Source organism: Balaenoptera physalus, assembly GCF_965194825.1.
Source record: "Balaenoptera physalus genome assembly, chromosome: 20".
NCBI classification, from domain to species: Eukaryota; Metazoa; Chordata; class Mammalia; order Artiodactyla; family Balaenopteridae; genus Balaenoptera; species Balaenoptera physalus.
In genome coordinates this window covers 22,039,208-22,066,613 of record NC_138901.1, presented here as the reverse complement: position 1 = coordinate 22,066,613, position 27,406 = coordinate 22,039,208, and the positions used below count along the sequence as shown (strand labels likewise).

Below are 27,406 nucleotides of genomic sequence, written 5' to 3'. Positions count from 1 at the left end.
TGGGGGCCTCTGGATCCATTTGTTCTCCTTGACTCACTGGACTTACTCCCATACTTAATCCCTGGGTCCACGCTCCCGCGGCGTGCTGCGTGCTGAGGGCGAGGGGAGGGGACTCACCGGCCCAGTCCTCACCCTCGAATACCCACAACCACCTGCTCACTCATCCAGCAGCTCCTGCCCCCTCCTCCGTACACATCGTTCCCTCTGAGCCTCAGTTTCCTCAATCACAGAGATAATAATGGTCTCTACTATCTCAGGAGTTAATGCGATGCGAAGTGATCTGAGGAGTGCCTCGGGCATAGAGACCGCACAATAAAAGTCAGTGATCGTCACGGCTGTTTCAGAGCCGGTCCCCCAGGAGAAGCCCCTGCCCACAAGCCGCCGTTTCCCTGGCAGATCCACCCCCGCCTACTACCGCGGGGCAGAATTGAACCTTGCAGTCTTGCCGACTCGACTTCTCCTCTCTCCCTTCCCCGCTCCCCCAGGAGCCGGTGCACCGATAAATCTTTCCCAGCACCGTTGCATTGTTACAACGAGTTGCCCTCGCGTCTGCCTGGTCCCCCGCCCCGGCCTGGGGACTCCTCAAATCCAGGATCTCTGCCTTGGTGGTCTCGGAACCCCCAGCCCCTGGCACAGTGCCTGGCACTTGGAGGGCGCGCAGTAAATGTTTGCAAAACCGAATTCTGCGTTAAGCGAGCGTCCACCTTTCAGCACGCGTTTGGGGGGGGGGTGGTAAGTGCGGGCTATTGGGGGGGAGGGAAGGCTGGCTGTGTGCCCGGGTGGGGGACACAAGGCAGGGAGCTCTTCCTGGCTCGGGTGGGAGGACACTGAGGAGGGGGTACTACGCGGGAGAGCGGAGCCCGGGCCGGCAGAGGGCTGGCGGTGCCAGACGCCGCGGGCCCCCTCCGCTCCTCCCCCTCCGCTCCTCCCCCTCCTCCCGGCGCGCCCCCTTTCCCCTCCTCCTCCCCGTGCCTCGCCTCCTCCGGCTCCTCCACCCCCGCCAGAGCGGCCGTGGCAGGGAGGGGCCGGGAAGGCGGAGCCAGCGGCGGCCGAGGCTCCCGGCACCCGCTCGGCTCCCGGTCTGGAGCTGAGATTCCGGCGCGCCGAGGTAGGAACCCGCGCGGAGGACGGACCAGGGACTCGGAGCCGCAGGGGCCGGGCGGGAGGGGAGGATGGGCTGAGACCCGCCTCTCATGCACAGGCAGCCACGCGGCCCACGGGGCCCCCAGCTTGGTGATGGTGGGGCGGGGGTTCTCAGTCCCCGCCCCTCGGCCCCTGGCCTCCTCTCCGCACCCACCCCCTCCTCCGTGCGCCCTTCTCTTTTCCTGCCGCTCCGCATCCTCCGAGACCGCCCCGAGCGTCCTCCAGGTCTCGCCTCGCCTTCGCCCAGCCGCGCTCCTTGTTGGTCCCACAGGTTCCTTCCCAAAGCGAGCTGGAGTCTCTGCTTGGCTGCCTGGGGGAGTGGGGGGCACAGCTAGAAGGAGCCAGAGGATGAGTCTGGCGTAGGGGGGCGGGGCGTTGGCTGGAGGACCGAGGACCATTCTTATGCATCTCGGTGTCAGCGGGGCTCGGGCGGGCGCTGTGGGGCTGGCTCCATGTTTGCGGAATGAATGAATCATTACTCTCCTTATCTCCTTCTGAAGGAGGACTTTTTGAGGTCCACGTGCTGCAGAACACGTCGGGGGGCCTGCTGAGATAGGGCTCCCCCCGCCGGCATAGTAGACACCGACTCTCATCTCTCCACCTCCTCTCTATACGCTCTGTTTTGGGGGCAGGCTCCCTTTAGGTTGGGGCTTGGGGATGGCGGGGAAGGAGGGGCTTGTAGGCCCAGCCAGGTACTTGTTGACAGTCAAGGGACTTGAGTGAGGCCCCTTAGAAGGTAACAGGGGAGGGGTGCGCTGTGGAGGGGAGCTCCCACGGTCAGGCAGGGGCCACTTCTCATCTCTGAGACCTGCCTGGAAGGGCCAGTCGAGTACGGATTCTGACCTACAATTTACTGAATCCTCCAAGCCTCTGTTTCTTCATCAGTAAAATAGGAATATTAGTGTCAATTCCTCAGGGCTTTGAACAGATTAAGAAGAATGTCATATGAAATCACCCAGGACAATGCTTGACGCACTGGGAGCACCAGCAAAGCTTTGCTTTCTTTCCTTCCTCTCTGAAAAAACTGAGCAGAGAATTATTTATTCCCATCCCCTCTGACCCGAAATGGATCCCCGACAGACACAGTACATGTGTAATCACTGTTTGTTGAATGAATATGCTTGATGGAATTTCATCCCCCTTTTTTCCCCCAGAATCCACAGGCAGAGATCTGACCAGCACAGACATGCCGGTGCTGTCCGAGGACTCTGGTGAGTGTCTCCCGGGGCTGGACCTGCCACAGTCTTGAAGACAAGACCCTGCCTAGCAACCTGGGGCAGCAAAGAAAGCAGCTGCTATCTAGTGTCAGCTCCAAGCCCTGGGAATGAGAGCTGGGGGAGAAAATATGCACACAGCAGGGCTGAAGTGTTGTTGGAGGGTCCGCTCCGGGGTCCCACAGGGCAGGAAGTACCCACTGCATTGGTTATACAGTGTTTTTCTTACTCTCTCCTCAGGTTTGCATGAAACCCTGGCACTACTGACCTCTCAGCTCAGACCTGACTCCAACCAGAAGGAAGAGATGGGCTTCCTGAGGGATGTTTTCAGTGAAAAAAGCCTCAGCTATTTAATGAAGGTAAAGGCCCCTCTGCCCCGGGAAGGTCTTCACTGGCCCACTGTGCAGGGCTTTCTCTTATGCTGCCCCACGGATGACCCGGTCTGCAGCCCCAGGCGTCCCCACAGCCGTGGGTGGGGTGTGTGACGTCCAGGGTAAACCTGGGCAGCTGGCTTGGGAGGCCCCAGCCTGAGACTGGCTGTCTTTGCAGATTCACGAGAAGCTTCGCTATTACGAGAGGCAAAGTCCAACCCCCGTTCTGCACAGCGCTGTGGCCCTTGCCGAGGATGTAAGCCCCAGGTTTCTCCTTACGGCCTCAGCCCCCCTCCCACCTGTAGCTCCTTCATCTGGCCTGCATGCCATTGCTTAGTGAGGGGACATCGGGACTCGGGAGCCCCAAGGTGAAGAGCGTCTCCTCCCCTTCCCCTCCTCCCCGGGCTTCCTAACAGGCAGGGAGGAACTCGTGAGCCTTGGACAGGGCCAGGGGACATGGTGACATGGTGACGCCCACTTACTTTGTGTTCCTGAGAAAGTCTGTTTCCCCAGCTGTGAGATGAGGGCAGTTCCCAAACGGTTGAGAACTGGCGACAAGAACAGGTCAAACACGCACATTGTGTACCTGTGCTTTGGGGAGGCCCAATGTGAAGTCTTGCATCCAGGGACTTGCAGCTTCTTCGGGTTTTGTTGTTGTTGTTTGTTTGTTTGTTTGCTGTACCCGTGTGGCTGGCGGGATCGACCAGGGATTGAACCCTGGCCCAGATAGAACCCGGGCCCCGGCAGTGAAAGTGCCGAGTCCTAACCACTGGAACGCCAGGGAATTTCCAGGCTTTGTTTTTTAAAGGAATCCTTCCTCATTTCTTGTGGACCTGTCCGCTGTGTTGTATGGTTGGAAAAGCTGTCCGAGTTGATTACTAAGGCTGGCTTCTGAATAAACTCACATAACCCCAGGAGATGGCCTAGCGAGGGGTTGGGGCAGATCCCCTGCCTTTCTTGGCTCTGGAATGCCATTAGGAGCAGGTTAGGTTGCCAGGCTCCCAGGCTCAGCACTGCCTCTGCTACTAGCTCTGTGACCGTAAGCAAGTGACTTAACCTCTCTGAGCCCCAATTTCCTCATCTGGAAAATGTGGTGAAGGGCACAGACAACAGAGCCAAATAAGCCCAGGTTCAAGTCCTGCCTGTGCCACTTACCAGCTTTGCAACCTTGGGCAAGATATGTAATCTGTCTCATTTACTTCTTACTTCTGAAATGGCAGAATAATAGTACCTGCTCCGTCTAGTTCCTTGTGAGAGTTAATCCACATAAGGCAGACAGCACCCAGGAAGAGCTTAGTAAATTAGCTCCCATTAGGATTAGAGGCTGCTCAGGGTCTCTGATCTCTGGTGTGATTTCCCTGGGAGTGTCAGTCCTGGGGTGGCTGAGGGTCCAGTGCCCCCTGGTGCTGTAGTAGTGGCTGGGAGGGCCCTTGGGTCTGAGGCCCAGGGAGCAGGGTTTCTCCTGGGCGACTCCCAGCAGGCTCGCAGCGCCCACAGCCGTCTGTGGCCTTCTCTCTCCTTTCCCCGCAGGTGATGGAGGAGCTGCAGGCCGCCTCCATGCACAGTGACGAGAGGGAACTGCTCCACCTGCTGTCCACCCCTCACCTCAGGGTAGTCACGCCGCAGTCCCTGGCCACCCACACATCTGTGTCTCCTGGGATGCGGGCAGGAGGGAGCGCTTGGCCGTGAGACTGAGGAAATTTCTGAGCAAGCACTCCTCAGCGCCAGCGTCCAGGGTGGTCGTCTCTCTGGCATGAGATTCGAGAACCCCCAAACCACTGCCCGGCCAGGTCCCCCAGACCCATGTAAGCTCTAGGGCCAGCCCTTCTTTTCTCTTGCTTTCCTGACAGGCTATGCTCATGGTACATGACACGGTTGCCCAGAAGAATTTTGACCCCGTTCTCCCCCCTCTGCCCGATAATATTGACGAGGATTTTGATGAAGAATCAGTGAAGATTGTCCGCCTGGTGAAAAACAAGGAACCCCTGGTATGTGGCCCCCACCTCTATGCCCCACCCTCTCCCTGTTTCCCACCTCCACCCATCCAGAAACCCCGGAAAGGACCCTCCTGAAGTCTTCGGAGTGAGTGATGGCAGCTTTGTCAGGGCTGCCACTAGTCCCTGTGACATCTTTGTGTGCAGAGTATCCCTTTCTCTGGGTGATTACAGCTTCCCTCCACAGTGGTCAAGCTCCTTTGTGCAGTCAAGAACCTGCACAGCTGTGCAGGGCAGCCCTGGTCATCAGCTCTGAACCAGGGGTTGGCAGACTACGGTCCAAGGGCCAAACCCCACCCACTGTCAGTGTTTGTAAATAAAGTTTTATTGGTGCCCTGCCATCCCGTTCATGTACATATTGTCTGGGGCCCCGCCTTTACGTGGCAATGGCAGACTCAGTGGAAACTGTGTTGCCCGCAAAGCATAAAATATTTACATTTGGCTCTTTCCAGAAAAAGTTGGCCAAGCTTGTTCTGAATTCCAAGGAAGCTCAGGGCAGCAGCCATTCTTCTCCCCAGCTGACAGATTGTTATCATTTTGGTCCTGGTTCAGCACTGATTTACTGAGCAAAGGGACAGAGTTGTTTATGAGATGGAGGGAAGTAATGGCAGTTCAGAGAATTGAGGGCTTGCCCTAGAGAATACCACAGCTGGCCCTCCTTATTGTCAACTTTCACCAAGTGACCTCAGATGAGCCGCTTCTCCTCTGCCTCTGTTTCCTTACCTTCAAAATGGGCCAGTCATCCATCCACTCAGCAAACGTATCGTGACCTTCCCCTCTCCTGTGTGCCAGGCGCTGTATTGGGTACAGGCAGGATTAAGACTTAGTCCTTGCCCTCTGGGAGTTCGCAGGAGGTAGTGACTGGGGGTTTCCTGGAAGAGGTGATGCCCACGCTGAATTCTAAAAAAAAAAAAGGAACAGGAGTTTTCCAGAAGGAAGAGGAAGAAGAAAGGCATTCCACCATAGAACTGCATGAGCAAAGCCATGGGAAGGTAAACGGCCTGCTATATTCAGGGAACTTGCCGAGTTGAAGGTAAAGTGTGACAGAGGCGAGGCCAGATCAGTGGGAGAGCGGAAAGGTCCAGATTACAACACACAGTTGCTTGGCTGGATCCTGAAGGCAGTGGGGAGCCATTGAAGGGTTGTAAGTGAGGAACAAAATGGCCAGATTTGCAGTTAGAAGTATCATCCTGGCTACGAAGTAGAAAGTGGCCTGGAGGGTGAGACCAGAAGCGGCGGACCAATTTGAGGGTAGGAGCCAAATACGTGAGGTTCAGAAACAGGGCTTGACCTCGGTTTGTGGGAAGAGGGAAGAGAAATCCAAGAAATATTTCAGAAATAAAATTAATGTCACTTTGTGCCCGCCCCAGTTTGGGCAGGAGTCTGGGGAGGCATCTTGGGTAAGGCCCAGGTGTCCAGCTAGGATGATGGGTGGACACTGGGACCATTACAAGGAGGAACTTAGGGTCCGTTGAATTCAAGAGGCCTGTGTGCCCGCAAGTGGAAATATCCAGGAGGTGAAGGCTTACGTGTGCAGAGATACAGACTTGGCAGCTGCCATCTTCCAGGAGGGGTTGCCACCCCGCCCGAGAGGTTGAGACCACCGGGGTAAAGCGTATACCCTGGCCCTTTAATCAACATTTAGAAGGCTTATAGAGGAGAACTCAGCAAAGGAGACGAATTGTCACTGAGAAGCACTGGGAGAGAAGTGTCACCAGGGCCCAGGCTAAGAGAGCATTCCAGCGGGAGGGTGAATCAGACAGGAGATGAGAGAGAGAAGACTGAGGGTGGCGAGCTGGCAATTGGCGGGTCGTCGGTGCCTTTGCTGGTGCATTCGAGGCAGGCGGGGAGTGAGTCGGAGGGCAGGAAGCAGAGAGAGCAGATGCGCGCTGCCTCCTTGAGAAGCTTGCTCCAAAGGAATGGAGACCGGCGACTGCCGGATGGGGTTGCCAGCTTTTTAATGATGGGAGAGACTTGATAATATTTTTAGGACCAGGGGAAGGAGCCAGTGGGGAGGGGGCATTGAGAATGCAGGAGAGGGAGGGAGGGGATAGAGGGCAGCCTAGCCAGGAGGAGCCCCTCCCCTGAGATGGGGGAAAGGAGGAAAGGATGGATAGAGATGCTGGCAAGTTTGAAAGTCTAGGCGGCAAGAAGCCGTAGGGTTTTTAGCTGCTGGTCTCTCTTTCCAGCGATATTTATCTTATGGACTTTGAATGAAGTTAATAATGAGTGTGCCAGTGGTTTGCACTTACAGCCAGTAACAAGTGGTTAGCATTTATTGAGCACTTACCGTGTGCTAAGTGCGTTGCGTGCATTACCTGATGTCAACTTTGCGACAACCCTGTGAGTTAAACGCTTTCCCACACCCCAGACGAAACAGTCGCAGAGAAGATAAGGAGCTTCCTCGCTAAGGGCACATACTCTTAGTAAATGGCAGGGCCATCCAGCTCCTGACTGCTGCCCTGCCCCGCCACAGTCCAGTCTGTGTGGTGCACGAAATTGAGGGCTTGCTAGTGCCTTTTTCCTAGCTATCATCTCTGCCATGCTTCGTGGGCCCCATCCTGGTCCCGGAGCTCCGGCTGGGGCATAATTGGTTCCCCTTGGCAACAACAGAAGGCCTGGTAACCCCGTGCTTGGTTAGAGGCAGGTTGGGAATTTGCTGGCACATATTCTCCTCATTATTAAATGTCTTTGCAAGAGGCAAGGGCTGCAGTACAATAGAGAAAGCAGTGGGTGTGGCATCACAGAAAGCTGGGTGACCTTGAAGTTGCTTTCCTTCTCTGTGACCCGGTCCCTCATCTCTCAAACGAGATTGTGACAGCATTCTCGTGCTTTCTTTAAACTGTAAAGTGCTGTGCTATACTAATTTGAGATGTGGGTTTTATTTCATCCTCAGCCTTGGAAAGGTGTCCACCGATCTGCCCCCCGGGGTGGCGGAGGGAGGAATGGGGCGGTGGCGGGGGGAGGCTTTGCTGGGTCCACAGAGTCGGGGTCTGAGGTTCGGGGCTGCTTCTCAGGAGCCTGCCTGCTCTGTCTCTGACGCAGGGGGCCACCATCCGGCGGGATGAGCACTCAGGGGCTGTCGTGGTGGCCAGGATCATGCGAGGGGGCGCAGCAGACCGGAGCGGTGAGTGGCATCAGTGCCGGCCTAGCTGAGGTGATGGCCGTGGTCCCCCAGCCTGCCCCCTTTGGCCACGGGTCTCCTTTCCCTCTCCTGTCCACTCACCTGTTTGGGGTGTGCTTTGCTTTCTGGGAGTGGGGCTGGAATTCTCTTCTCCTTCCTAAGCTCGGTAGAAAATTTAGTTGTTTGGAAATATCTCAGGCATGGAGTACTTTGCAGGTGATCAGGAGGGTTTGAGCATTGGCTTAACCTGAGACTGTGGTAGTTAAGCTTGGTGTAAATCCTAACTGGGGGGGCAGGGACACCCTTCTCCGACACCCCAGTTGCCTTAGCAAGCCACAGTTACTGAGGGGAGGGTGTTCATGTCCCAGATGTGTTTAGGTGGAACACAGGTTAAGAATCACTGGTGTGAAAGAGACTCACAGACTTAGAGAACGAACTTAGGGTTACCAGAGGGGAAGGGTGGCGGGAGGGATAGTTAGGGAGTTTGGGATTGAAATGTACACACTGCTATATTTAAAGTGGATAACCAGCAAGGACCTACTGTATAGCCCAGGGAACTCTACTCAATACTCTGTAATAACCTAAATGGGAAAAGAATTTGAAAAAGAATAGATACATGTATGTGTATAACTGAATCACTTTGCTGTACACCTGACACTAACACAACATTGTTAATCAGCTATGCTCCAATATAAAATTAAAAGTTAAAAAAAAAAAAAGAATCACCGGTATATGGAGGAACTAAACTGGGAGGCAAATCTCCTGGTATAGGGGAGTGTTGCCCCAGAAGTCTGGGGATCATTGTGGTGGGACCCCTAGACCAGTGCTTCCCAAACATTAACAAGCATGGAAATGGCCTGAGTGTCTTGTTAAAATGCAGATTCTGATTCAGCAGGTCTCAGGTGGGCCCAAGACTCTGTACCTTTTACTGCCTTCTGGATGCTGCTACTGCTTCTGGGCCAGTGTCCGCACTGAATGGCAAACAGGGCCCGATATGCAGAGACGCTAGTCATTAAAGCAGAGGCCAACAGACAGGTGTGTCTAACACTCTTGACACCATCTTCCCTGGTGCCCTTAAGTTTTCGTGTAAAATTTGAGAAGGGACATTCTTGGAGTTAGGTCTGTACATCCAGGAAGGTGAAGAGTTAATGATATTTTTAAAGAAGCAGAGGTTATAGCAGAAAGAACACAGGGTTTCTACAGCAAAGTAGCTGCGTCTGCGCACTGGCTCCATTTTTTCTTAGCGGTGTGGCCTTGGGCAAGCTGCATCTTTTTTCTGGATCTCAGCTGCCAGTTTGTAAACCGGGGGTTTCACCGCGTGGTTGTAAGACTGGGATGCCAAGTGAGGCACCTGGAACCCTGTGAGAACTCAGTTCATCCCAGTCCCGTCCACTGTCTTTAAATATTGCGTCTCCCCTGCAGTGGGTTCCGCAGGCAGGTGCCAGCGGTGCCCAGAACTCCGTGCTCTGGGGACCTCAGCCCCCTTCCCGTGCTGACGGTCAGCCCCCGTGTCTCCTAGGCCTGGTCCACGTTGGAGACGAGCTCCGGGAAGTGAACGGGATCACGGTCCTGCACAAGCGGCCTGACGAGATTAGCCAGATTCTGGTCTGTGCTGCGCGCATGTTGGGAACGCGGTGCTTCTTCAGAAACCCAGAGCAGGGCGCTTCCTGGAGCCAGGGCTGATCTGGCCCAGTGTCCCTGTTTGCACGGGGAGGCCGCAAGCCAAGTGGCCTTACAGAGTGCCCTGTATGGAGAGTGGGGGACAGGAGGAAAGAAGCGCCCAGACCACCCGCTTCTCTCAGACCCCCTCTTCAGCACAGCCGTCCTCCCTACCCCCAGCCTTCTTTCCTGAGGACCCGTCTGGAAGACCCTCTCAAAAGGGTCCCCTCTTCCAAAGGGCTGAGGAATATGGAGTAAAAGGCTGTAGCCCAGCAGAGCAAGGGCTTTGGGGTCAGTTGGTCCTGGCCTCGAATCTTGCCTGCATCACTTTCCAGTTGAGTAACCTTGAACAAGTCATCAAATCAGTCTGAGTTTCCATTTCCCTTCCTGTACAGCAGGGATAGGGATGGTTTCTCAACCAATGTATAGTTATCGTTAGGATGTAAATATCCGGAAGAGGATATAGCACTTTACAACTGCAAGGGCATTCTAGGGGATCACGTGCTGGCATGGAAACAACCTTCTCAGTCTATTCTGGGGGTTCAAGTCAAAACTGAAATTATAGAAAGCCCCCATCATAGTTCTGTCCTCTTTATCCTCAGGCATCCTCTCCCAACACAACAGTCTTTGCTAACTTCTGATGGTTTGGGGGGCAGAAACGGGATGAGATCTGAAGCTCCGAGGCCCGCTCTTTAAGGCCCCTGCTGTAGGGGGTCCTGGTTACAGGCAGACACTTCAGTCTTCCTGCCCCCACTCCCCTTTCCCTGGTTCTGGGCACTGACTTCCTCGTGTTCCAGAGTGATGCGGAGCCAGGGATGGCATTGGGTGAGATGCGCTCTCATGGGCTGACAGTGTGCTTCCCGTGGGCCCCCCACATGGGGTGCAGGGCCTCTCTCCAGTAGAGGGGAGGGGAACCCCTGGGAAGGTAGCAGTGGCCTGAGATTGGGGAAGATGCAGGCAAAGAGGGGAGTACTATTTGGGAACCAGCCCCAAATCAGGCAGGAAGGAGGAAAATGAAACTGAACTAGGTTATTAAAATAACCCGAGAGAAAAGAAAGAAGGGCAGCCCTCTGGGGCACTAGCGGTCAAGAGGGATGGAGAGCTGTACTTGGTGCATGCATTGTCCTCGGGTTCTCATTTTAAGTCTTCTGTCCCTTTGTCGCATGAAAATGCTTTAGTTAAGTCAGCCGGCTCCCACCATAGAAGGGTGGGTCACAGGGGACGCAGCACGTCCCCTTTATTTCTGAACGTGAGTTTCCGGATCTGGGAAGTAAGACGTGACGTCATAGAGGGTTCGATCTGGTAGATGATACGGCTGTGTGCTCTTTCCTTTCAGGCGCAGTCCCAGGGGTCCATCACCCTGAAAATCATCCCAGCCACCCAGGAGGAGGACCGCTTGAAGGACAGCAAGGTATGGGGGAGCTGGAGGCGGCGGGGCGGGGTGGGGGGGCAGCGGGGGCGGCGGACTCCAGCCCAGCCTTTGAAACAGTCATCCGGGAAGATATCATCCGTCTGGTCCTCGGAACAAGCGCTCAGTAGAGACCTGTAATTCAGTCACAGAGTGATTTATTTGTTTGTACCCAGCCTCTTCTAAACAGGATTTGACGTAGCTTACTAATAAAAGACAAGGTTTTTCTAATTGAAGTCGAGAAGCAGGGCCGTGAAGAGGAGGAGAAGGTACCAAATGTTCTGGCTTCAGGACCAATTAAGTAACTGCCATTTGTTTAACTCCTTGTGGAGCCTACCTTTGGTAGGCACCTCCTCTGTGCCCAGGCGCTCAGCCAGATGCTGGAGACCGGGATGATTAGTAGCTTCAAGGATTCCTGGGTCAGAAGGGGAGGCTGGCGAGCCATTCTCTCCTTGCTATGTGATTAAGTGCTTCGGAAAGATTCTGTACAGAGTGAGAGGCACTTTGGAAGGTGTCATGTAGTAGGGGTGTTGGAAGTGAGGCTTGAGGAAGATGGAGATGAGAGGGACTTCTCTGGTGAAGAGGAGGCGGAGGGAAGGGCGGGCAGAGGGGTCTGCATATGCGGGGGCTCAAAGATATGGCAGAGAGGAGTATGGGGGGGGTCAATGAGGAAGTGCACGGTGGTGGGGCTCCAGGGGGAGGATGGGGGGGTGTGCTGGGGAGGTGGGTCAAGGCTACCTTCTGAATGGCCTTGAATGCTTTGTTAAGGGTTTTGGCATAATCCCTGCTTAGTTTAGGATCTCAGAAGCTGACTCTGATACAGGGTTTCAACTACAAATAGTTTATTTGGAGGTGACCCCAGGAAATACCAGTACAGGAGTGGGGAAAGGAAGGCAGCCAGTGCAACAAAGGGTGTGTTCTCAGCAAGTTACCACAGGGGGCAACCAGAGCTTAATCCTGCTCCAGAGCTTGGCATCCCTTGTAGACCGTGCCTCCGTCATCCCTCCCAAGAGCTGGGAGATCTGGGGGATCTGTACACCAACTCCCGCCAGGCTGCATCCCGGGGGTTAATTCCCAGCAGTTCCTGCCGGCCAGGTTAGGGGAGAGCAGATCCCAGTGGCTGGAGAAAGCCATTAGGCAGTCAGCCTGGGGTGCCCTGAAAAAGTAAGGCCCCGGGGGATATGGGGGGCCCCCACAGCCCAAATTACAACCCCATAGGCGGTGAGAAGCTCTTAAAGGTTTTTTTTTTTTTTAAGAGGGAAGTGATGCAACCACATTTGTGTTTTGGAAAGCTCCCTGGGGCAGTGAGTAGAGGAGGATGGAGACCGGGGCCAGGGCACCTGGTAGGAGTCTGTTGTGAAAGCCCAGGTGAGAGATTGTTAAGCCCTGAGCTGAAGTGGTGGTAGGGAGGATGCAAGAGGGCATTACTTTTATTTCCCAATGAATTTGGATCTGCACTTTCTGGCAGCCAAGGCAAAAAGGAGAACATAATGAATTACAATAATGAACGTAATTCATCAGAGTATGGAAGGAAGCATGCCAATTTTTCAAGAAAGCTAATTCCCAGCCCACATGAAAGATGGGACATTACAGCACTTGGCACAGAGTAGATGTCAATAAATATTTTGATGAATGGCGATTAATAGTGGACAATGTCTTTGACAGTTTTTTATGGCAAATGAAGAAATCATCTTTATATGACTGTTTCTTATTTGCACCTTCAGTTGAATCACAGGGCACACATAATACCTGATGGAAGTGGTTCTTCCTGGGACAAGCTAATATGGTCTCCATATGCAGCTTTTGCAGGTTCTAACTTGATACAGGGAGAGGACTTGGTTTTCCTATAGGACAAAATGGGTAGCCTGTCTCTTAGTCCATCCTTTCTAAATATTTTTCTTTGAGCTAGATGCTTGATCAGGGCTGGCCATTTAAGATTATGCTTTCTTCTGAGTGCCTAGGACCCTGGTAACATCTGTGGCTAAACGAGGGTATCTGTCCTCATAATATATGGCCAGAAATTTCTTACTATTGTCAAACTGCATCTTTTCTGCTTGGCACATAGAGGAATATGATTTGGATTTGTCTAAGGAAACCCTCTGGCCTTTTCTTTTTTTTTTCCTATTTGCTGTTAAAGTTATTGGGCTGTAATAATCTGGAGATAGAAATAAATAAATCCATGCCACAGAATTATAGAAGAGAACGAAGAAGTGTGACAAAATGCTATGTCTTCCCATCCTCTTCTCTAGAGGGATGACTTCAGGGTAAAGGGGAGAGTTGGGGGTTGGCTCAGTATGTGACAGATGAGGCAGGATTGAGCTGTCAAATATGTAGCTGTCAATTACCCACTGAAAAGTGATGATGAGGAATCAGTAACAGTAGTTTCATTGATGTTTGTGTTCTTATCAAAACATCTAGATTACTTATTTACAGATGGCTGCTGACATCATTAGGGGCAGTTAGCGTATCAGAAATAACATTTGAGTTAGAAATTGTGCTTGACTTTACTTTTTGCTCCCGGGACTAATGGTTGCTTTGTGTAGGCTGAGAGGCTGTTGTAAGGATAGCAGATCAGGTCAATAAGGAGATGTTTAGGTTGGAAAGGGAAATTCATGGGGCCCAGCTATTCACTTTCTGATTCTTGATGGATTTCCCAACTGGGACATTGAAAATGGTTGAAGAACACTAAGAAAATCGGTGTGTGGGTTTCTGATTAACTTTCTATTCCTTTTTTTTTTTTTTAAAAAAAAACACAAATAAATAAATAAATAGTTAGTTGTGCTGCGTCTTAGTTGTGGCAGGCGGGATATTTGTTGCCACGTGCGGGATCTCTGTTGGGGCAGGCGGGATCTAGTTCCCCGACCAGGGATCAAACCTGGGCTCCCTGCACTGGGAGCACGGAGTCTTAACCACTGGACCACCAGGGAAGTCCCAGCTTTCTATTCTTGAGGCTGCTTGTTCTTCCTAATTGTGAATGGTGGTTGTCCTTTGGTTTTCCGTGTGGCATAGACACATCTGTGCTTACACAGCGAAGGGCTGTCTCACTGAGCCCCTCCCCTGCAGGTGTTCATGCGGGCCCTCTTCCACTACAACCCTCGGGAGGACCGGGCCATCCCCTGCCAGGAGGCAGGCCTGCCCTTCCAGCGTAGGCAGGTCCTGGAAGTGGTGAGCCAGGACGACCCCACGTGGTGGCAGGCCAAGCGAATGGGGGACACCAACCTTCGAGCTGGCCTCATCCCCTCCAAGCAGTTCCAGGAAAGGTGGGTCTGGGGTGTGTTGTAAGGGGGTGTGGTTCTGGAGTGACCAGAGGCATAAGTACATGACAAAGCCCCAAATCTCTGCCAACACAGCCAGAGGGGCCCACTGGGTGTCCTTCTCTGGGCTAAGTACCAATTATGCTTGTGTTGGCTCTTCTTCTCCCATCATCAGTGGTGATGGCTGTTTGAGATTTCAATAAATATTGATATATGGAAATCTATGTTATTAAATTAATGTATATTTTATAATGCATACTTAGGGCAAGTTGAGAAATCAAATATAAAAATACAGAAGAGGAGGACGAGGAAAAGAAAATTACCCAAAGTCTCACTACTATCTAAACAACATAATTTATTTCCTTCCTGTGCCTGTTATGTGAGTGGTGCACATAGAATTCGAGGTCTTGCTTTTTTTTTTTTTTGGTAGCTTAACATTTTGACATGAGCATTTCCTATATTACTATAGAATAATATTATTCTATACTATTAATTAATGGTAATATAATATTTCGTCAGGAGATGTACTGTTCATTCACAGGCAGCAACTATGGTTTCTGCCCTGGAGGAGCTTAACAGTTTAGCTGAAAAGTCACACATGGTTCAGACGAACACTTTATATAAATGTGATGGGTGTGAGGGAGGAGGACACCGGGCCCCGCCAGGTCCTAGCAGGAGGGCTGGCCCTCGTCCGGGCAAGCATGGAAGGCTTCATTGAGGAAGGGTCCTACCTAAGTGACTTTGCTTCCTCCCTGTGGCTGTACTTTGACGCTTTCTCTAATGTTTCACTGCTACAGTCTATGTGCAAATAATTATGTTGCACATAGACTGTTCCTTATATTTCAAATTGTTTCCTTAGGATAGCTTGCCAAAAGTGTAAATCCTGGGTCAGAGGGTGTGGCACTTACACCTGCAAGCCTCTCCTGGGTTTTGTAGCCCTCTTCCATTTTTGGGGTGTGGAGTGATGCTGTAGCAACAGACCTCAGGGTTCATCTGTTTCAGTGGCCCTCCGGGTGTGGTCCCCAGGCCAGGTGCATCAGCGTCCCCTGGGAACTTGTCAGAATGCCGGTCCCTGCCTGGGCCCTGCCCCAGACCTGCTGAATCAGAGACTCCAGGGGCAGACTCTGAGCTCTGTGTTCTAACAGATATTCCAGATGATTCTGAGGGGCTGAAGTTTGAGAACTGCTGCTTTATTTCCTCAGGGGAGCCTCAGACCCATCTGCATCTTTGGCTTCACAGGTCTTGGGGGAAGGCTCTTTAGCTGCATTTATATGTGGAAATCTAGAGACCTCTAGGAGCCCTGGGTGTTTTCTCAGCTCAAAGAGGCCTTGGAGGTTGCTTCTCCACCCAGGACCGCAGTGAATAATGTGCCAGGCTGACCTCTCCGTTGGGCTGGGGTGGGTGGGGAAGGGCATTAAATTAGGGTGACTTTCACCCTCGGCTTCTCCTGGGAGTCGTTCTGCTGTTTTCCAACTTCCTCAGAGATGGGGAGGCCGGGTGAGTTTGGAGAAGGGGCCTCCTTTCCTTGAGAATCAGCCATGGGCAAGTAACGACCAACTGCTGACCATGGGCACTGGGCTGTACCCCTGTGTGTGACCATCTTGGGCTGGAAAAGCTTCTCCCAGAGCAAGAAACTCAGTTTCTTCCTCATGAACCAGTGAGAACCTGTGAAAATGTCCCTCTTCACTGGAACTCAGTGTGAAGCAGGAGGCCCTTGGAGTGCCAGGCTATCCCCACCTGTGGGTTCCAGGCCTCGGTTTCCCTGAGTTTTCCAGAAGGTTCCCTATGACTGGTTCTCTGGTCCAGCTCATGGGCCTGCCCATCCCCTTGTGTCCCCACAGGCGACTAAGCTACCGGAGAGCCACGGGCACCCTGCCGAGCCCCCAGAGCCTCAAGAAGCCCCCGTGTGAGTAGATTGGCGAGATGGCACTTCAGGGAAGCAGTTCAGGGAGGGTCTGGGGTTAGGACTCTGGGGCTTCGTGTGGGGAAGAAGCAAGCACTGGGCTGGAGGGGGCACCGAGGGTCCTGTGTGAGCTCTCAGGCCTCCTGAGGGAGGAGGGGATGGGGAGAGGGATGAGGAAGGGAAATGGGGGTAGGTTGCGGAGAGCTATTCCCTGGAGAGGAGCTACTATATTTGGGGCCCACAGATGACACTGCGGGGGCATGGTAACACCGCTCCCAAAATTTTGTGCAAACTGTGTGTGTGTGTGTGTGTGTTGTGTATCTGTGAGTCTGTGTCTGGGAGAGGCTCCACAGCTTTCATTAGCTCCCCAAGGGGCTCTCTGACCCTGACAGTTTAAGAACCACTGATGTTGGAAGGGAATGGAGATGGCTGTGAGCGATCCCGTGCCTCTGAGTCAGCAGTCAAATCTGGCAAATAAAAATAAAGGCTGCCCAGTTAAATTCGAATTTCAGATAAACAATGAATAAGTTTTTAGTATAAGTATATCCCATGCAATATTTGAGACATACTTATACTAAGGAATTATTTGTTGTTTATCTGATATTGACATTTAACAGAGTGTCTTGTATTTTGTCTAGCAACCCTACTCTGTGCATCACTTACCTGTTAGAAAACACATTCACCTACCTTCTTGCCTTTTAATCATCACAGCAGCCCTGGGTAGTAGTGGAGTCAGGGCATCCCTTTTTCCAAGATGGTTAAACAGAGGCTCATGAAGTCAAGGGAGTGGGGCTGGGGTCAGGTTTCCAGAGGGCCTGTGATCAGAGCCCCCAGGTTAGAGCCCCGTATGGAGAGGAAGCTTCCCCAGGGTATGGCCTCCCTAGCTGGGGGTCGGGGGGTAGGGGGGAAGGGGGGGGGCTTGGAACCAAGTGGGGCTCCAGAACAATGCCAGATGAATGGAGCACAGCTGGCCTGCAGCCCTGCGCTGTGCCACTCTGTCGTCTGGCACCTGCATTTGCCCAGGAGAGTCTCAAACCCAAGAGAAGAGAGAGCAGGTCCTGGTCCCACTGCAGGCATCCTAGGGCGAGCTGCTCCCTTGGCTGGGTGGCCACTGCCAACAGCCGCCTTTCCAGACTTGCTCTCAAGTCGGAGGGGCTGCTGAGTAAACTGGCCCTGAGGCTGCTTATGCCAGTGAAGATCTGGCTTTCTTTGGGCCGCTAATGAGACACACACAGGAGGACTAATTAGAGCAAGTCTTGGTTTAATAATGCACCGCAGCTCAGATCATAGGTTTGTTGGAGGAAAGAAAGAGGGGACAGATGGAGGGCTCCTGAGGCACCCGAGGCTGTGGCTGCCTCTGGGCCACAGGGCCTCGCGGTTCCCCTCCTCTAACGCTGTTCCATCTGTCTTTTGTGCAAACCGCAGATGATCAGCCTTGTGACAAAGGTAGGCCCAGTATTTGTCCCCTGTGCGCATGGACAGGCCCCTTTTCTGTAGACTGTCTGGGGCTGGAGGGGCTTGTTCTCCCTTCTGTCACCCCGCTCTGGGGTCGCTGTGCCCCTCTGGCTCCTGGCACCCCTCTCCCTGCTCTGCCAGCTGGACCGACCTACTCCTTGAGGCATGCTGAGCTGGTGGGGACGTGGGGCCCGACCCTCCCCGGCCTTTGGCTGGGCTGACCACATGACCCGGCTGGGTAGCGGTAGGGCAGGGCGAGTGAATCTCCCCTCCTTATTCTCACTGATCCTAACTCAGTGGGGCTGGAACGAGGTCTGCTGGCCCAGAACCCCAACCAGGCCTGGAAAGGCTGTTTGTGGCCTAAGCATGGAAAACTGGGTGAAACAGAGGAACTTGTTTACCTGGGGTGGCCGGCACATGGCATTTGTCCTGGGCCCCCCGAGACTCCATCCCAGAGGGCTCTGCCTGGCCATCCGGGGCCTGGGTACCTCTGGGCTGGGGCGTGTGTCCAGCAGGGCTCACTGGCCTCCCTCTCTCTGTTTGGTCCCCAGAGACCTGTGACTGTGAGGGGTATTTCAAAGGACACTACGTGGGTAAGTAATGGGGGCTCTCCCCCCGAGACCCCCTCCCCCGCCCATGCACAGACCACCGTGGGCTCTTGGGTTACGGAGAGGTGATCCGGGCCCAGGAACCCCTCAAGAGCAGCTGAGTCTGTGGGACCCACATTTTCCTTCAGTCTGTGTCTGCCAGAGGCTGGGCTGAGCCTGCCCAGGCCTGGGGTCCCCCACCCCAACTTTCACCCAGCCACTGGGAACAGTGCCCTGGCAGGACCCCTACATTAATCCTGATTTTATTATTACCATAATCTCAATTGTAGTTTATTCAGTGTTTCTGCCACCCCCATACAGCAATGGAGCCTTTTATCAATCTCCAAAGTACCTTCACTTCTTTTATTTTGGCAAATCTTTTCAAAGGCCTTAGAGACAGGCGAAGAGTTTTTAAACTTTTCATTCAGAAGCAATTTCAAACTTTCTGAAAAGTTGTGAGAATTGTACAAAGAACTCCCATATACTCTACACGCAGATTCACCGGATGTTAACACTTTGCCATATTAGCTTTATCGTTCCCTTTTTCTGCATGTACACATTTAACCCCCTCCCCCCCGAGTCATGTAAGAGTTGCGGACATCATGTGCCTTCACTCCTGAATAGCTCAGCATGTGTCCCCTAAGGACAAGGACGTTTTCTTATATAACCCAGGGCTATTATCAAATTCTGGGAATTTATTTTTTATTTTATTTATTTTTTAAAAAAATTCCGGTAATTTAACATGCATGCAATTCTATTGTTTAATATGCTGTTCATATCAAAATTTTGCCAGTAGTCCCAATAATGTCCCTTAGAGCATTTCCCCCGATCCAGGATCCAATCTAGGCGCACCCATTGCCTTTGTAGATTTGGATTCCCTTTCATGGATACGGGAACTGAGGCGCAGAGGGGTGGTGACTTGCCTGAGGTCAGTCACATACCAAGTAAAACAGTAGCTTTGAACCCTAGATTTTGGATGCCAGGTAACCACACTTTCGTCATATTACTGTCCATCCTGATCAACCCCTTCCTGCAGCAGGAGGTGGTTGGGAGAGGCCTGTGGGTCTCAGTCCCACCTCCAGGTCTGACCAGGTAGAGAAAGTCTATAGGGAGATACTGGGACAAATGCCGCAGTGTCCCCCTGCCCTTCTCCCCAAGCTGGTCTTCGGAGGAGCTTCCGGCTGGGCCGCAGGGAGAGACTGGGAAGCCCGCAGGAAGGAAAGACATCCGCAGTGGCCGAGTCTCCGGAGCTGCCGACCTACGAGGAGGTGACCAGGTACCAGCACCAGCCCGGCGAGCAGCCCCGCCTGGTGGTTCTGATCGGTAGGTGACGTCTCCAGAGAATGGGCTGGTTCCTCCCTGGAGGGGTGGGGAGGGAGCTCAGCAGGGACCTTGCAGCCTTCCCTTTGTTTCCCAGGGTCTCTGGGAGCCCGACTGCACGAGCTGAAGCAGAAGGTGGTGGCAGAGAACCCACAGCACTTTGGTGTTGCCGTTCCACGTAAGAGGGCCCGGGTGTGTGTGTGTGTGTGTGTGTGTGTGTGTGCGCAAGCATGTCTGCACATGAACTTCTTGGGGACTTGACTCCATATATACATCTTCATCCTTACTTTGGGTCTGAAGGACCGCCAGGCACTGCCTGCTATAGGCACATCAGGGGACCTAGGCATGATGGGAAGAGACCCCCTCTCAGTGGTCCACTAGGACCCTCTGAGGCAGTAACTGGAGGACCACTTGCCTGGTTCTTGCCTGGGATGGGAGGTGAGTCTAGAGCTCATTGCAGGTAAAGTGGCAACTTCAGCCCAACACCAAGGGGCCCCCAGCAGTGGGTGTATTTCAGCCTCCTCTTCCCAATGACTCTGACTCCTATGGCCCCTGCTCTCTGCTTGGGCAAGAGAGTAGGTTGGGGAAACCAGAGAGCCCGTGAGCAGTGTTGCTCGGGCACTCCGCCTGCAGCTGGATCCAGTCCGGCAGAGTGGCTGTGTACACTCCTGAGTCCAGAGGCAGCCGGAGATGCTGAAATCCAGTAGGCAGAGGTCCTGGTTCTGAATGTGATGAGGAGACTGAAGAGTGCTAGGAGCTCTACCAAGAGCTTTTATGTGCAGTAGCTTGGTTGCCTTCCCAGTATCCCCGAGAAGAGGATCATCATCATCCCATACTGCAGAGGAAGACACTGAGGCTCAGAGAGGTTAAGTAACTTGCCCAGTGTCACACAGTTGGTAAGTGGTAGAGCCAAGATTCAAACCCAGGCAACCTGCCCCAGTCTCATTCTTTTTTTTTTTTTTTTTTTAACTTAATTTATCTTTTGGCTACGTTGGGTCTTCGTTGCTACACGCCGGCTTTCTCTAGCTGCGGTGAGTGGGGGCTACTCTTTGTTGCAGTGCACAGGCTTCTTATTGTGGTGGCTTCTCTTGTTGCGGAGCGCAGGCTCTAGGCACATGGGCTTCAGTAGTTGTGGCGCTTGGGCTCAGTAGTTGTGGCGCATGGGCTTAGTTGCTCCGTGGCATGTGGGATCTTCCCAGACCAGTGCTCGAACCCGTGTCCCCTGCATTGGCAGGTGGATTCTTAACCACTGCGCCACCAGGGAAGTCCCCACAGTCACATTCTTAATGAGGCCACACAATAGCCTCTCACCTGCTGCTTGCCACTTCCTGTCCTTGGCTGTTCCTTTCTGGGACTCTCAGTCCTCTTCCTCAGAGGGATACAATGTGGGCACCTGATGGCCACTGAGAAGGGATGCTGTGGTGGCAGTAATGGGACCTTTCTGGAGTGTTCTGAGGAAGCTCACCTGTATTCTTTCTTTTGCCGTATCACTCCCCTGGGCCTCAGGGCTCATAGCTCAGTCTATGGGTTATGAGAATTGTCTTCCAGAATCCTACCTGAAGTGGCAGGGATGTGGTGGCGGGGTCATGGGGGGTTGGGGAGGCCATTCTGGAAGCACCTGTGATGGACCTGGGAGAACTTTTGGGGGGGGGCCACAGCCTTCTAGGCTGAAACGATGGACTGAAACATGACGTGTGGAAGTTGTTCACACATGGATCCTTCAGAAACTTCCAGACCCATCCTCTTGGGGTGGGGTACCTGGATGGCTAGACCTACCTGCTTCCAGAAATCCCACAGATAGTTGACTTTCTCCCTGCTATTAGGAACCGGGTGAGTCAGGGAAGGCTTCCCAGCAGCAGTGACTTTTATCTGGGTTTTGAAGAGTAAGTAGGAGTTTTCCAGGCAGAGAAGGAAGAGTTCTCTATACCAAGGGAACAACATGTGCAAAGGGACAAAATATGACCCAGTATAGCAATGGGAGGGACTGGGGAAGTTAGTGTGGGTGATGTCGGGGGAGATGAGCTGAGTGGGAGGCTGGGTTGATTGAGAGGGTCTCATATACTCATCTAAGGTGTTTAGAATGTAATCAGTGGGTGAATAAAAGTTTTAAAGCAAGGACATGGTCAGAAAAGTTGACCCTAGCAGCTCTGCCAGAGGTTGGACAAAGATGTCACATGGCGCACAGAGCATCCCCTGGGTGGCCCCCAAGGGAGAAAACACTGTCCTCTGAGACCCCCTCTTTTCTTTTGGAATGCTCTGGAAAAAGCTGTGTGTTGCTTCGTGTGTGCTCTTGTTCTGAGGAGGATCTGATTTTCCCCAGAGGTGCGTGCCTGGATTCTACTATGGAAATCAGAGGGAAAACACTATGTGTTTAAAAATTGTGTGAGGGGGGCTTCCCTGGTGGTGCAGTGGTTAAGAATCTGCCTGCCAATGCAGGGGACACGGGTTTGAGCCCTGGTCCAGGAAGATCCCACATGCCGCGGAGCGACTAAGCCCATGAACCACAGCTACTGAGCCCGTGAACCACAGCTACTGAGCCCGTGAACCACAACTACTGAAGCCTGAGCGCCTAGAGCCCGTGCTATGCAACAAGAGAAGCCACCGCAGTGAGAAGCCCGCGCGCCACAACGAAGAGTAGCCCCCGCTTGCCGTAACTAGAGAAAGCCCACGCAGCAACGAAGACCCAACACAGCCATAAATAAATAAATCAATTTTTAAAAAAATTATGTGAGAGCCAGCTTTGTGGAAACATCTAGTCCACAAGGAGACTCTCTATCTTCATGTCTTTTCTCCCCAGATGAGAAATAATTGAATAAAAAATTAAAAACATACAGCAGGGTCAACTGAGTTTTTGCCCCCTTGGCTCTCAAAAAGAAAAACAATTAGGAAATAAAACCTAGAGGACTAGCAATTCCTTAGGCGATTCTTTAAAAGCCACTGCATCAGTGAGGCAGTTTGGCAGAGTGGTTAAGGGCATATGCTTGGCCTGAGACAGAGAGCGTTCAGACCCGGCTCTGCTCGCAGCCGTGGGACATCCACACGGTGCTTAACCTCTGCACCTCTGTTTCCTCACCTGCAAAACCACAGGCCTCCTTTTGCCTCCATCGCAGAGCTGTGCAAGTCAGTGACGTGCCTGCACACAGGGACCCTCGATGGAAGGAAGTGGGTGGTTTGTACACAAATCAGCGACCAGCTCCTGACAGGAATGAGGGCATAGGCTCGCTGTGCTGTGACATCTCTGCCCAGCTACCCTCTTCCTCTCTTTCACAGATACCACCAGGCCCAGGAAGAGCCATGAGGAGGATGGGGTGGAATATCACTTCATCTCTAAGCAAGCATTTGAGGCCGACTTGCATCACAACAAGTACGTTTCCTTGACGGACCAGTGGGGCCTCCGTGCAGCTGTGTGTCTTTGCATCTGTCCAGTCTTCCACTTGACCTCCTGGGAGGGCTTCTGGAAAAGTCGGGGGAAGCAGAGGGTGGGAGGAGGAGGGGGGAGTCATGGTGGGCCATTCACCTTCTGTGTTAATTCAGGCAAGCTCAGCAGCTGAAGGCCTTTTCTCCTGTGGTGCTGTTCTAGGTTCCTGGAGCACGGTGAATATAAGGAAAACCTCTATGGAACCAGCCTGGAAGCTATTCAGGTTGTGATGGCCAAAAACAAAGTGTGTTTGGTGGACGTGGAGCCAGATGTGAGTTCCTGGGCCAGTTCGGCATTTCCCGTTAATGGAATTTATAAACTAGGGGGTTGTACATTTTACAGAACATTCGACCTTAGTCCAGGCACTTTTTATTCCAGAGCACTGGTGGTTAATATTTCCTTGGGTCTCCCTTTGAGAATCTAATGAAAGCTTTTGTACCCCAAAATGTGCACCGCGATACACAAAAATGACATGAATTGGAGGGACCCTCTTGGTGGCCCACAGGCCCAAGATAGTAACCTCTGCATGGAGTAAATCATGCAGGAGATGGTGGCACCGACTGGTCCATTATGACCTGACAGTCAGGGACTTAGATGTAAATGCACCAGTGGAAGCTGGGCCATCCCTTCCCCGACGACGACAAGTGAAATCAGAGAACCACTTAGAGAACCACTGAGGGAGGTGGTCAGGAGAGCAGTTTGAAAGGGAAAAAGGGCGGACTTGACCCTGTGAAGTGCTTCAGAGACATTTCCAGTCCTGCACACCCCACAGGGACTTAAACCATCTTTTTAACCTTGTCTTTGAGAAAAATTTGTAAGCCTTGAACTCAATAGGGGCTGAGCTCTGATTTTATGACATAAACTGTAGGCTTTATTTTACAGAAGTTGGCTTGAAACGGATTCCAAAAAGCACCTTATGTCCAGAAAGGAAAATCCTCACTAATTTGGACTTACTGAGAGTTGGTAGTGGAAATTAAAAGTCTGAATTTCAAAAAATTTTTTGAAAAGTGATTTTATTGGTTTAGAGGGGATGCAAGTTGTACATATAGCAGTTTAATACCAGTGTTTCCAAATACAGGCCCTTACATCATAAATAAAATGCACTAATTAACAGGACGATTTGCATATTGAAAACCTTCTAAAGTCTTTACAATTTGCTTCCAGGCATCTCTTAGTCTCTTCATTTGCTTGGCAAACCTTTTCTTCTTTGAATATCATAAGGAGGCCTGTGTGATAGCACAAATTTGCATTAGTCCAAATTGATGACGTTTGACTAAATAGATATACACATTAAATCCTGCTGGTTCTTCCATCAGGACTAGGCAGGCAGAGAAGGATGTACGAAGGCTAATTAGAGCTTGGTGGAGGGTAGTCAGAGCTAAGAAAGATGGCAACTCTCGGAGCTGAGGCTTTGGAACCTCCTTTCTCGGCAAGTGAGCCTTCAGGGTCCAGCTGAGGCCAGCATCATAGTGAAGGGCAGGAAAATGAGCAGGTGGTCTGCACGGATGAAGCCCATTGTCGTATGACCGTATAATCAGGACCTTTGCCATTGGGGTTATGTGACGAAGCACACCATTACTGAGTATTCAAGAAGTGCGTTTCACAATAAACTATTTTCAAAGTATATAATATTCCTGAACTTTCTTTCTCAGGCACTGCCACAACTGAGGACCTCAGAGTTTAAACCCTACGTTATATTTGTAAAGCCTGCAATTCAGGAAAAGAGGAAGACGCCACCCATGTCCCCAGCTTGTGAGGATGCAGCAGCCCCACTTGTAAGTTTAAAGTTGATCATTTCTCTTCCGAAGGCCTAAAAGGGCCGTTAGCTGCATGTGGGTGCCCATACCTTCTATACAAGACCATCTGTCCGTTTTGCCTGTTGGCCAGACTCAGATGGTCATGTGATCTGAAGACTCAGGGTGGGGCAGCCAGAAGTGCCTCCCAATTCACACAGGAGTGGCTTTGCCTGGGTTCCCCACCCTCCACTCCCTCACCTAAGGACCCCGTTGGAAAGTTAAGGGACTGACATCTATCAGGCACCTGATCTGAGTGTGACATACCACAAAAATTTGTTGAACTCCTAAGCCAAACCCAAATAAGTTTTAATTGAAACACCAACTTCAGATCCAGCAAGCTAATCCAAGATGGAGGCAAGGGGCATCACGGGGGAATCTTTCCTATGTACTGCTCAGGACCGTGACTCTCTTGCTGAAGCTGCAGGTGGTTGAGTTCCACCTTTACAGGGCAGGAAAAGGGTTCAGGGGACTGACAGCTGCAAAACAAATGTCACACATTTTACTCCATTAGAGATTTACTTGAGTTCTTTCAAGAGGCAGATATTTATTAGGAAGATTGAGGGATTTAGGGGAAAAAGAATGTTCCTTCTATGATTTCTCAAACAGATAAGTGCTTCTAGGATGAACAATGAGGGTGCCTGGAGGAGGGGAAACTCCAGTAGCGGCAGACAGTCTATAGGATATATGTGTGTAAGGGGGTGGGGGAAGTGGGATGGAAGAACCAGGGGCAGCAGTGGGACACTGCAGGGTGCTTTTGAGTAGGAGAGGAGCCCTGCAAGATACCGTGTACAATTGGGAAGCTCTGCCCAATTTAATCTAGGTTTTTCCCTCCTGGGGGAAAGAAGTAAGGAGAAGAAGTTATCTAAGCCTTCCCGTAGGTCTCTTCTGTCTTTGCGGTAGCAGGGTAAAACTGTTTCCTAGACCTTTAGAACATATTTTCTGAAAGTATGGATGCTCTCACTAAAGTAGGAGTCTGGTTTTGATTGGTGACAGAGAGGGGGAGGGAATATTTTGGAATGTGGGTCATTTTAGGGGAAGACATCTCACCCCCTCCGTGACAGCATAAAAACACTGAGCCCCTAGAAGCAGAGGCGAGAAGGCAGCAGAGGACTAGGAGATAGAAAGGGAGGTGGGTGAATGCCAGCAACAAATTTCACTTTGCAGTTTTACTCAGAGTGGATCCTGCCACTTTCCTTTCTTCCAAAACCCAAGCTAATAGTCAGTGAACTACCTGCTTGAAATTCTGCTTACTAGAGGTATTTTTGAATGAAGAAGCAAACACTGGGTAGGTTGGGTAAAGGAGGGATCATTGGCTGTCTATACCTTAGGGTTAGGTGTCAGGAAAGCAATCTGATTAAAGAAGCCAGGTATCCTAAGGAAATGGGGGATTGGGTCAGGGTTGTCCCAGCACTTTCTTAAATATCTCTGCTTTGTCAACTGTGCTAATGTTTGGCTCTGGTTTGAGGAAATGAAAAGAAGAACTGAGTTCTACATGATGAATTTAGGAGTCTTCAGAGGGCATTTGAGTTACTTATTCTCCTTCTTTTTCCCCTAGTTGATTCCAGAAATGCTTGCTTTGCTTTTATATAGTGAATACTATTTTTAGTTCTTTCCTGTGATTATTGAACCAAATTGCCATGCAACAGAATAGCACTGCTAGTTTGGAAATACCTTCGGACAGGAAGTGTGATATTGACATATATAGACATGCAGATATAGAATCAGCATCCGCCCAAAGCACGGCTCGCAGTTAACAGGTCCAGTAGATATCTTGTGAATGACTGAACAATGATTATGGCTGCCGCCCATGAACTTTCTTGGAAGTTTGATAGGCTAACATCACTGTGCTCTGTTCTTGTGAACCCAGTTGGTTATTCAAGGGCCGTAGTCATCCACTCATCACCTAAACATTAGAGGTTGGAACACTGCCCAAGACAAAGGCTGTAGGTTTCTTATTTGGGGGGAGAACAACCCAGTTGTTCCCTAACTGCCCCTTTTCCTTGCAGGATGAGGAGCAGCAAGAGATGGCCGCCTCTGCTGCCTTCATAGACCAGCATTACGGGCACCTGGTAGACGCTGTGTTGGTGAAGGAGGACCTCCAGAGTGCATACAGCCAGCTCAGAGTGCTCTTAGAGAGGCTGAGCAAGGACACTCACTGGGTACCTATTAGTTGGGTCAGGTAACTGTATCCTAGAACATCCAGGTTGGAGGGGACCTGGAAGACCACCTGGTCCAGGCTCCCCCATGTTACCATCAAGGAATCTCAAGCGAGAGGGGCAGAATTTTCCATAAACTTCATCATCAAGAAGAGTCTATGTGGGGAGTCTCGTTTGTTGCTGGTTTTTGTCTGTGGCTTTTCACTGCACCCCTTTGGAGCCGAAAATACAAGTCGAAAGGGAGCATATCACAAAATAACACATGTCATTCATTAAAGTATCACAGGCAAGTTGACCCTGATTCTCTGTACCAAAGTTGAGTAGCCACTGTCTTTCGGAGGGTGGTGGTGGTGAATGTATACAGTACCAATTTGCAGAGGTGTTTAAGCTTTATAAACAGAGTGACATTTCATTTATCCGGCTTTGTTGGAAGTTGAGTTGTTTTACCCAAGAGGATTTTCCATGCAATTGAAGTTCCCCTGTCTTCAGGCACTAAAATGTTGATTTTTAACCTTTCCAATAGTGTGTGTTTGCCTGGTAATGGAAAACGTGGTTCTCTGCCTTCTTAAATAGTGAGGATTCATCAACTTTTTTGGCAGACTAA

The 27,406-nt window shown here is 51.6% G+C and overlaps 1 protein-coding gene across 2 annotated transcripts; it reads left to right on the top strand.

Moving 5' to 3' along the window:
• Positions 1–1,028: 1,028 nt before the first annotated feature.
• MPP3 (MAGUK p55 scaffold protein 3) lies at positions 1,029–26,956 on the top strand. Of its 2 annotated transcripts, XM_082440264.1 has the most exons (19): positions 1,029–1,108; positions 2,298–2,354; positions 2,598–2,716; positions 2,907–2,984; positions 4,259–4,339; positions 4,579–4,716; positions 7,768–7,849; positions 9,366–9,451; positions 10,842–10,916; positions 13,977–14,173; positions 16,009–16,073; positions 17,496–17,516; positions 18,077–18,118; positions 19,271–19,435; positions 19,530–19,610; positions 22,703–22,796; positions 23,013–23,121; positions 24,503–24,625; positions 26,653–26,956. In XM_082440264.1, exons 2-19 carry the CDS (start codon positions 2,330–2,332, stop codon positions 26,827–26,829), a joined length of 1,758 nt encoding a protein of 585 aa, XP_082296390.1. In that variant the 5' UTR covers positions 1,029–1,108; positions 2,298–2,329; the 3' UTR covers positions 26,830–26,956. The 2 variants fall into 2 exon arrangements, with proteins under 2 accessions (XP_082296390.1, XP_082296391.1); XM_082440265.1 differs by lacking the exons at positions 1,029–1,108; positions 2,298–2,354; positions 2,598–2,716; ... (1 more) ...; positions 4,259–4,339; positions 4,579–4,716 and adding an exon at positions 4,803–5,714.
• The last annotated feature ends 450 nt before the right edge of the window (positions 26,957–27,406 follow it).